Genomic DNA, 10,850 nt, shown 5'->3' on the forward strand with positions numbered 1-10,850 from the left:
CAGGCCACGGCGGCCATCGCGGCGGCCATCACCTTCCTCATCCTCTTCACCGTCTTCGGCAACGCGCTGGTCATTCTGGCGGTGCTGACCAGCCGCTCGCTGCGCGCCCCGCAAAACCTGTTCCTGGTGTCGCTGGCCGCCGCCGACATCCTGGTGGCCACGCTGATCATCCCTTTCTCGCTGGCCAACGAGCTGCTGGGCTACTGGTACTTCCGGCGCACGTGGTGCGAGGTGTACCTGGCGCTCGACGTGCTGTTCTGCACCTCGTCCATCGTGCACCTGTGCGCCATCAGCCTGGACCGCTACTGGGCCGTGAGCCGCGCCCTGGAGTACAACTCCAAGCGCACTCCGCGCCGCATCAAGTGCGTCATCCTCACCGTGTGGCTCATCGCCGCTGCCATCTCGCTGCCGCCCCTCATCTACAAGGGCGACCCGGGCCCCCAGCCCCGGGGGCGCCCCCAGTGCAAGCTCAACCAGGAGGCCTGGTACATCCTGGCCTCCAGCATCGGGTCTTTCTTTGCTCCCTGCCTCATCATGATCCTCGTCTATCTGCGCATCTACCTGATCGCCAGGCGCAGCCACCGCAGGGGCCCCAGGGCCAGGGGGGGCCCTGGGGAGGGTGAGTCCAAGCAGCCCCCCCTCGGCCGGGGGAGGGCTTTGGCCTCAGCCAGGCTGCCCACTCGGGCCTCTCCTCTGGCTCCTGCCGGAGAGGCCAAGGGACACTCCAAGCCCACGGGGGAGAAGGAGGGAGAGACCCCTGAAGATGCTGGGACCCCGGCCCTGCCACCCAGCTGGGCCTCCCTTTCCAACTCAGGCCAGGGCCGGAAGGAAGGTGTTCTTGGGGCGTCTCCAGAAGAGGGAGCTGAAGAGGAGGAGGGGGAGGAGGAGGAGGAAGAGTGTGAGCCTCAGGCAGTGCCAGTGTCCCCGGCCTCAGCTTGCAGCCCACCCCTGCAGCAGCCACAGGGCTCCCGGGTGCTGGCCACCCTACGTGGCCAGGTGCTCCTGAACAGGGGCGTGGGGGCTGTGGGTTGGCAGCGGTGGTGTCGACGGGCACAGCTGACCCGGGAGAAGCGGTTCACCTTCGTGCTGGCAGTGGTCATCGGCGTCTTTGTTCTCTGCTGGTTCCCCTTCTTCTTCACCTACAGCCTGGGTGCCATCTGCCCGAAGCACTGCAAGGTGCCCCATGGCCTCTTCCAGTTCTTCTTCTGGATTGGCTACTGCAACAGCTCGCTCAACCCCGTCATCTACACCATCTTCAACCAGGACTTTCGCCGTGCCTTCCGAAGGATCCTTTGCCGCCAGTGGACCCAGACGGCCTGGTGAGCCTGCCTGCCACTACCTGTGTGGGGTTGGTGTCAGGTGGCACCAGGGCTGCCATGCTTCTGGCCCTGCTTTGTGTGGCTGCCTCCCTAGGGCTTTCTGGTCCCTACCCAGATCCTGCAGGCCTTGTCTTAGGAGCCCCCTGGGAGAGGCGGGGCAGAGATGTTCTTCACCAGGGTCCAAGGGCATCCTCACCTTGCTAGCTCAGCTGTGGAGACCTCTTCTCCTGCCTGAGGCGGAGGGTTGAGGCTTGGACCTTCCTGAACATAGCCAAGGCCAGGCTAGGACAGAGCACCTCCCTCCTAGAGCCCCAGAGCCCTACAAGCCGATGAGGGGGCTTCCCTTTTCCCTTTCTTGAGGACCCCAGCAGGTTCCCTGGCAGGTCACTGCTTGTGGTGTTTTTCTTTTTCATCTCCCTCTACCACCCACAAAGGGCAGGAAGCCAACCTTCCACTCTTCCAGGAGGGCCTGCCGCTGTTGACCCATGTCCGGCACTTGGGGTCCCCATCAGACGCTGGGATGGGAGGTCTACAGGGTGGCGCTGTCTCTGGGCCTTCTTTCCCCCATATTTGGATCTGTGGCTCCTTTAAAGGCCAGAACCATAGATTGGTTTCCTCATCCGGCAATTCTCTGGGAGGCCGGTGGGCATGTGGATGCCTCGATGGGGCGGTCTGAAGGCCTAGCCTCTGCCTCAACGGGAGATCCCCCGATCACTGGCATTCGCCCCCTGAAAAAACCGGGGCGACTGACAATAGCTCACCGCCTACTAGCCGCAGGGGGATGAAAGGCTTTGCAGAAAGCTTTAAGCTCCGTGGGGGAACGCGCTGGAGAAACAGAAAATGTGATTATCCAGTGATATAAAAATCCCTTTTCTCTGTGTTTACCACCACCTGTCTTCCTGTAGACTTTTGTTCTGTGCCTGGGGTGTGTGAATTCCTACCCCAAACTGGAAGCGAGGAGTGGCAGACAGAATCACTATTTCAAGTTAAAGGGTTTCTTTGAGAATGTGTTCTTGTGCCTGCAAAGATTTGTGTTATTGTGCTGCATGACAGTTTCTCAGCATTCCACCTGTAACACCAAGAGAGTTTTTGGTGGTTTGGTCCTCCACATCCCCTCCAATGGGGGATATTCTTTTGTCATCCAGCAGGCAAATTGTTTCCCCAAGACAGCTCAAATACACACAGATGGGAACAAAGATGTGAGCTTGTGGCGGGTGGCAGAGCCCCCAGGTGGGGTGCGTCACAAGGACACCATGGGTCCTTAGTAGATAGAGCCTCCTGCTCTAGTGCCCAGATAGGTCTCCCAGTCCCAGATGTGTCCTTATGAGCATAATAAATCCCACTCCAGGTGGGTGCCTGCTAACAGCCTTGGACCCAGCCACTTTGCTCCCCCTACATGAATGAGGCTTCCCGCTCTTGGTTCTCAATTCTACCCCAAAACCTGGCACCTGGAGCAATTGGAAGTAGGGAAAGGATGTTTTCTGGTCTTTCCCAGGGGAGTGCCTGGCTTCAACATTGGGCCGGGGGGCATCTAAGCTTGTGGGGGTGGGGTGGTGTAGGCACTGGATGGATGGGCCAAGTCTGGAAAAGTGTTGCGGAGCTCTTCCGGGGTGGAGAGAATGGAGGAAACCAAAAGGTATCCCTCCTGGGAGGGGGGGTCTGTCTGGCTCGGTCCTCGGTTGGTTGCAGTTGCGAGGCTAGAGCATGACCCTGGGCGTGGTGGGGTGACTGGGACCAGGGGAGGGACTGATTTGTGACCATCTGCTGGCTGATCTTGTGTGTGCCCTGGGGGACCCCCAGTGCTGTTGCCTGTGGCCTCTTGTGGTGACATGCAGGTGTTTTTAAAAAGTCTGAGCTATTTTATCAATAAAGGATATTTTGTGATAAGCAAGTGGTGTCCTTGTTGCCCAGGGGCTGCCCGGAGTAGTTATTCCTAGCTCCTACCCCAACTGGCTCTGGTGCTGGCCTAATGTGCCAGGGCCTCCCTCCCAGGCCAGCTGTCCTCTCCTTCCCCAGGAGTGGCTGGTTGGTGCCCCTCACCCCCCACCCGCCTGCCTGCCTGTCCACTCACCTTTATAAGCCGGTGGGGGTGCGGGTAGCCAGAGGAGCCTGAGACTGGCTGCCTGGGAAGGAAGATGAGGGAGGGCTTCCCAGAGGAGGTGGCCTTTGGGCTGGGTCTCTGAGGAAGAGCAGGAGTACACCGAGAAGCAAGACAGGAAGGCGTTTTGGGCAGGCGGAGAGCACATGTGCAAAGGGTGCTGCGTCGGGTGGATTTGTGGCAGAGTTTGAGAGACAGCCCCAAGCTAACTCTGCTGGGTGGTCCGTGGCAGCAGCCTTCCTGTCTTACCTAGCTGCCTCAGAGAGGGCAGCCTCTGGGGCCTGGTCCCACAGGCAGGGGCGCGGGCAGCAGGCTGGGAGCAGGAGGCCAGGGGCAGGGCCAGTGCCGCTGGCAGGGCCCAGGGAGAGGAGGTCTAAGGGAGGAGCAGTGATCCCCCCAGGGCTTTTGGTGCGAGGCCACAGCCTATTCCCACAACGGCCCAGAGTCTACACTTTCACTGCCTCCACCCTTTCATGGGGCCTTGCTTCTGCTAGGGACAGCTAGCAGAGACCGCGTGGATCCACCATTGTCGGTGGACCTGGGGACATGGGCCTCACCGAGGACTTAACAAGAAAGACACACCCTGCCTTGCTCCTGGCCCCTCACACCTGTCAGGGCACCCGCTGCCAAGGCCCTGAGGGCTAACATGGGTAGACTCAGGCTGAGCTGGTCACTCGTCTGGCCCTGTCTGATCCTTCGTTTAAGCCTTGTGCATATCCTGTAAGGTAAGCATTAGCCCATTTTATCCAGGGGAAGCTCAGGCTCAGAATGCTGCACTGACTTGCCTGAGGTCATCCAGGTGCAAGCTCTTTCCACCAGAACACACTGGCCCTCATTGGTTGAGGTCTGCTAGGGGTGGAGTGCCCTGCCCCGTCTCTGGAAATGGTAGCAGAAAGGTAACCCTGCTGGAGCAAGACTGTTTGCAAAGCTCATTTTGAACACATTATTGTTTAGTCCTCACAACCTCGTGAGAGTGATCATTTTTACAAGAGAGGAAACTGAGACTAAAGGTCATTCTGCTAGGTTCTGGAATCACAGAACAGTGAAATTCGGGTGCAGAAGAAATTGTGGTTCCACCTCTTGAACCAGCTCATTCAGTGGAGATCCTGGTGCTGTATCTGGGTGGATTTAGTAGGCAGCAGTCTTGTGATCGATTGTTTATGTCTGCCACTGCCACAGAATTTGTAAGTGATGGAATGTATGTGTGTCCCAGGTTTTCTATTCCTGACAGCTCAGCCCAACCCCTGAATTTTATTAAGGAGGAGACTGAGGCTCAGAGAGAGATAAAAAACTTGTCTCAGGTGGCCTCACACATTTGGGGAGCTCAAGTTGCATTCCAGGTTTCCTGTCACAGCACATCTTCCTACTGAAGTAATTGCATCCAGAATCAACTGTGGTCAGGAAACATCTGCTGACAGTTCACTGTGCCAGGTTGTGTGCTAGGCTCATCCCCATTTTTCTGAAGCAGGCTCAGAACGGCAGAGGTGGGGGTAGGGTGGATACAGCCTCCTCCTCCAGGAGCAATCCTGGCAAATTACCCAGAGGTGAGAATGGGGGACAGTAAGCAAGCAAAGGTGCTTGGCAATTCAGGTATAAATGTGAGCTGTCTTGGCCAGGCACATAGACCAGCTGGAGGCTCTTTTCTTAAATTGTCCCTGCAGGAAGGCAGGCTGTGATGCAGAAGACTGTTAAGGAAGTGCTGGACAGAGAAGGGTTAAGAGACTCCTCCAGCTGCATCAGCTCTGTGAGACGCTGGGTCCTTAGATGGCAGGAGAGACTCTTGGGAGGGCCTTCAGAGCCAGCTGTGGGAGAGCTACTGAGAACTCTTTGGAGCACTGTGGTGGGAGGACTCCCAACTCCTGCTCAGAAGGGACTGTGGCAGGAGAGCCTGGCTGACATGATGTTAGGACTCCAGGTGGAGGGAGGCTTGTGGGCCCATCAGGCCCTTGCCCCCTCCTGTCTTCTGCATGATCGCCACCTCGTGTGTGTGTGTGTGTGTGTGTGTGTGTGTGTGTGTGTGTGTGTGTGTGTGTGTTGGCAAGGGGGTGTGAGCCCTTGTGCAGCCACTACCTGCAATGGGGTTGCGGCTGGCTGGGGAGGCGGCATCTTCCTGAGTCAGTCCTGGGCAGTCTTTCACGTCCCTGGTGCCTGCGGGTGTCCAGCTTTTGGGCCCTGGGTGCTGTGGGTGGCAGGGCAGGGGGATTTGGGGAGCTCAAGTTGCATTTCTGCCCTGCCACCATCTTTTGGGCTGTGGTTGAGCAGGGCTCTCTCCCTCTCTGGGCCTCAGCTTCCTTGCCTGCCCATGGGGGTCCCTCTCTGGGCCTCGAGTTCCTTGCTCCTGCAGCCCCCAGGGTTCCCCAACTTGGGGTTCTGTCTCTGTCCTCCTTCCCCTGCCTTGGCTTCCTGAATGATTCGGACAGGAAGTTTTCTGGAGTTAATCAGTTGTTCTTAGAGTCAGCTCATGGGCAGGATCGGGCTGTGTTTTCCTCCCCTTTGCCCCTCAATGCAGAGGTGAACACCAGGTCTGGGATGACAGATCAGTTTGGGGCTCTCTGGGATGTGCTGTGAAAGAGGAGTAAAGACAACTCTGAGCTATTAGGGTTGTTAGTGCCTCAGAGTTGTTAGTGCCTGACATACATCATCTTAAATCGATGTGATTACTATGCCCATTTCACAGGCTAGGAGACTGAGGCAGAGGGATGACCTGGCTGAGGTCTTCCAGAACCCAGACATGAGCCCACCCAATCCAGGCTCAGTTGTATCACTCACTGGCCTCAGGCTCCGCCTCCTCAGCAACGCAGGCAGGCCTCCAGTCCCTCCCAGCTGCAAAGCCCTGCCCTGTGTGAACTTGGGGTGGTCTCACCAACAGAGACCCCAGCGGCTCTGGGTAGCTCTCCCTGCCTGCTGGCCCCTCTATCAGAGCAGGAGACCAGGCAGGGGGTGTGAAGCTCCCACCCTCTGGGCTCTGCTCCCTCTCAGCAAGGGAGGCAGGGAGTGAGGCTAAAATTAGCCTCTGGGATTCTTCATGCTCCGCATCCGTCCTTTCTTCCGTCCGGGTCTGGCATGGGGAAGGCTGCTGTCAGGAGGCCAGTGCTGGAAGGGACCTGGGTGTCAGCTCACACCTCCCCCGGGCTTGCCCGCTCTGATCTTCTCACACCCTGGACTGGCCCTTGGCCAAAGGCTCCTGCCCTTGGCTTGGCCTTGTGGCTATCTACCGATCAGCAGTGATTTCAAGGACGAGGCGCCCCCTTTACTGTCACCCTCTACCCTCTGGGTTTCTACACACCTCCTTCCCTCCTCTCTCTCCTCTCCTCCCTTCTTTCCTTCCCCTCTCCTGGCCCTTCCCACTCTCTCTGGGTCCTCTGTGACTTCCCCTCCCCTGAGCCTCCTGCTGCCTCCAGCTGCCCCCCTGACTTCGGCCTCACCCAGGGGGACGGTCCTGGCTCTTTGTGGAGCTTGTAGGCTCCCCAGACCAGTGGTGGCTGTGAGGAGACCGGAACAGACTGGAGACCAAAAAAGAGCCTCCCTCCCCGGAAAGTCAGGGCTATTTCTGTCCCTGCTGCAGCCCTCTGGGGTCCCTGGCTCTCGGGCAGGGCAGGTGGGGGAGGTGCTGAGGGTCTGGACCTTTGGTTTTTCCAGGGAGGGGGCAGGCCCCTTCTGCAGCTGAGGGGTGGGCTCCTCCCATGTCGGAGCAGCTGGGACTCAGATGGAATTCCTTCCCCCATCCCCATGGGGACCACTTCAAGCAGGAAAAGGGCTGGGCCATGGTAGTGGGGAACCCAGGTGTCCCCGTGTCCCTTTCCCAGCCCAGTCCAGCTACAGCTGTGAGGGGGAGCGTGAGAGGCTGCCTGAGACTGCTGCTTGGATTCCCTCAACACTTAGTGGGGAGGCAAGGGCTAAGCCCAACCTCCCTCCCTCCCAGCGTCAGAAACAGAAAGGGTTGGGTGGGACTGGTACAGACAACAGGCTCCACTGGGTCCCTGTGTGACAGGTGCCACTTTGGTACAACTGTTTGAAATGCAAATCCAGGCAGGCTGTGGCCGCTCCACCCCCTGCTGGCCTGGAAGCTGGAGTTAGGGTGGGCATCCAGCTGGAGGCTTTTTGAGGGGTTCCTCAGCTGTCTCAGAAGCACTGGCCGGAGTCCAGAGGCTCGAGTCATGATCCTAGCAGAGCCACTGAATTGCTGGGTGACCTTGGGCAAATCCCTTCACCTCTCTGGGCTTCAAATTCTTTGTTGTTCAGAGAAGGAGTTGGACTGGAGCATGGTTCAAAGCATGTCCTGGATGCTACCCTAGGAACAACTGGAGGGGAAACTGATGCCTCCAGTCCCCAATTCACCCCTGCTTTTTTCTGTGTATCAATTGTTTAGGAAGCAGCTCCTCCTCCCTGCCCATCAGGCCTCCTCCTCTGCCCTCCTGTCTGCTCCTACATGGCCTCCATACCCCACCCCTGCCTAGGCTCAAGTCATACCCCTCAGAGACCTCCCTGTCCTGCCTGTGACACCAGTGTCCCCAGGGAAATCTAGGTGGCTGAGCCTCAGAAGGGTCATCTTGAAAGACATTCCCAGCTGGGCGCAGTGGTTCATGCCTGTAATCCCAGCACTTCTGGAGGCTGAAGCGGGAAGATCGCTTGAGCCCAGGAGCTGGAGACCAGCCTAGGCAACATAGCTTGTCAGAAAAACATTCCCCAGGGCAGGTGGGAGCTGGCCGGATAGGGGATTGGCTGCCTGCGTGGGCTTGATGTGTTTGAAGTAAGGCAGGGGAGGGGGGCTCGAGTTGTGGAGGCAACAGAGAAGGAAGAGGGTGAGATCCCCTGGCTGGAGCAAGCAGGGGAGGTAGACCCCTGGGAAACTGTGTTCCAGGGGGTCAAGGCTCAGGATGGCCAAGGGACAGGTGTGAGATTCCTTCCCCCATCCCCATGGGGACAGTAGGTCTGCTGTCACCCTAGCCAGGCCGGGCACATGTCCATGGGCATCCCCGAGAGGACTGTCCAAGAGGACAAGGCCTTGGCCATCTTGTCTGTGCTGGTGTTCCTCACCCTACAGCAGGGCCTGGCACAGAGCTGGTACCCGGTGAATATTTGTTGTACAAGTGAGTTTTCTCAGTAAACTGAGGCAGCCTTGATCACCTAAGGCTGGGGACCCTGGGCTCTGAGAACATGTCTCTGATTTGGGGTTCCATTTTTCTGTTTGGTTTTTCTCCACAGTTTCTTAGAGAAATTGTGTTGGAAGATTTTATCCTGGCTTTGGCTGAGCTAGAGGTGGGAAAACTGTCCCCACAGAGTTAAGGGAGCATGAAAGTGTCCAGAGAGGTGGTGGTGGCAGGGGCCAGTCCTGGAGTGTAGAAGCTTAGTTGGGGCTGGACACAGGAAGATGAGCAGAGAGAGGGAATGGTTGGGGCCATCCTGGAAACAGCACTGGCTTTGGAGTCAAGCCTGGCTCCAGTGCTGTGTGGCCTCAAACAGATCTCTAGACCTCTCTGAGCTTCGATTTGCTCATATTTAAAATGAAATAACATTAGCTACTATAAGACCGGAGAGGTGTGTAAAGAGGTAAAGATGACTTTCTAGAGTGTGAGGGTGTGAAGTTGGCAGCTGCAAACAGCAGAGCCATTTTGATTAACCTTCTGGATCCCTTTGTCCCCGATGTCCCCTGACTCACTGCTCAGCAGCCTGGCAGAAGAACGGTGGACCCTGCGCCCTTCATCCTGTGGATGGAGTTTGCTCTTCAACCCTCCCTCACTCCCTGCTTCCATGGGTTCCACAGCCTCTCCCAGGAAAGCTTTGGCAGGTTCTCTCCAGGATGTAACTGGGAAGAGAAGGTTCTCAGGCAAATGTGTCAAATGTGCCACGTGTGTCTCCATTCTTCATGCCATGCTCAGTAATGAACTGATGTAATGAATATCTCTCTTCATGAACAGAGATAAGCTGCAGAGTCCCAGGCAGGCATTTGCAAACAACTGCTGTTGTGAAGGATGGAACCTATTTGCCCCTCAGATTTGTGGAGAATTCTAGCCTTGTCCTCAGTGGGAGTAGGGGAAAGGACTGTCCATCCTGATGTCAGGGGAGTCATTGGGGGTGGTAAAGAGGGCCTTTCTGGAGACCTCTGGATTCCTGCATGGCTGTTGCAGTAGGGGTAACTAGGAGTCAAATGTCAGTGCCCAGGAGGACCCCAGAGATTCTGAGAAAACTGCATCTGGAAACACAACTGCTGAGCAGAGAGAAGGTTTGGGGACAGACAGCCTAGGTCCATGCCAGGTGGCATGGTAGGTGTTGGTGAAGGTGGGGCTTTCTTGGGCCATCGTGCCTTGACCTGGGCTGGAGATGGGAAGGAAGGGTAGGAAAGGCAGGAGCACTTGGAGGTCCTATTTTTTCAGGAGCATGGAAAGCAAGGCAAGGATGGTTCAAGAGCCACCCCAGACCACACAGTTGGATGGCCTTTTCTGCTGCTTGTGAGTCTGATTGCCTAGCTTGGAGGGTGGAGTAGAACTTGAGCCCCAATTCATTCTACCTGCACAGTGCTCCATAGCAATAGGGCCAATCCTGCCATTCTCATCCTGACGACACAGGGAGTCCCCATCCACAGCATCAAATATTTTTCTGTTTTGTTTGTTGTGTTTGTTGATGGGACTACATCTGACAGCAAATAGAGAAAATGGGAGGGTTGGACTGGCTTGCCAGCTTCCCTTGACACCAGTCTCTCAGGGGTGCTAAAATTTCCCTGGAAACATGGTGAGGTGAAGAAAACTATATTTATGAGAATTTCTCCTGGGGAGGGAGAAATAGTTGAAGCCTCCAGGTTCAGGCATGAACAACAACAGATGTTGGATGTTTACTGAGCGGCCCTTGAGGAGGGTGGGTGGGCTGTGGGTGCCCTGGTAGCACAATGCTGGTTTTGCTGGTTGGGGTGGGCAAGTCTGAGGCAGGAAGGAGATTTCTGGGGAACTTGGAGGTGGGCAGGTGCCCTTTGCCCCCCATACCTATCTTGGCTGTTGTCACAGGATGAGCAGCTAGTTCAGGATGAGCAATTTCAAGGGCCCTGTGTTGAACTTGCCTGGACACCTGGGTTTCTTCCTTCCCTGCATCCCCTGTGTGCTGAGCCCTGTGTCAGGCTCAAAGGGTCAAAGAGAGCCAACGCCACCCTGTACCCTAGAAGTGAGGTGGCATCCAACAGGTAGGGGAGAGGCCACCAGTGCCAAGGGAGCACTGAGGAGTAGCGTGAGCGGCCCTTGGGGAAATCAAGGCTCAGCGGGCACCCAAGTCGGTGGGCCTTGGGGGAGTGGGAATGGGGGCCTGCTGGAGGGTGGTGGTCTGCAGAGGATGAAGCCTGGTGTCTCGTGCCAGAGAGGGCTGGGCTGCAGGAGTGGGGCCACACTGTCCAGGCTGTGGCTCCGGTATGGGCTAGCTCTTGTTCTGAGGTGACTTCTGGCCCCAGG

At 57.0% G+C, this 10,850-nt stretch overlaps 1 protein-coding gene across 1 annotated transcript in view; it reads left to right on the top strand.

Moving 5' to 3' along the window:
- ADRA2B (adrenoceptor alpha 2B) overlaps positions 1-1,326 on the top strand; it is a 3,780-nt gene extending 2,454 nt beyond the window's left edge. The window contains exon 4 of the mRNA XM_021712881.1: positions 4-1,326. Within this exon, the coding sequence (XP_021568556.1) occupies positions 4-1,323 (1,320 nt within the window). The 3' untranslated portion in view covers positions 1,324-1,326. The remainder of the gene's footprint in view (positions 1-3) is intronic.
- The last annotated feature ends 9,524 nt before the right edge of the window (positions 1,327-10,850 follow it).

The sequence above is a fragment of the Carlito syrichta genome, unplaced genomic scaffold, assembly GCF_000164805.1.
Source record: "Carlito syrichta isolate Samal-C Ts95f unplaced genomic scaffold, Tarsius_syrichta-2.0.1 Scaffold303678, whole genome shotgun sequence".
Lineage (NCBI taxonomy): Eukaryota > Metazoa > Chordata > Mammalia > Primates > Tarsiidae > Carlito > Carlito syrichta.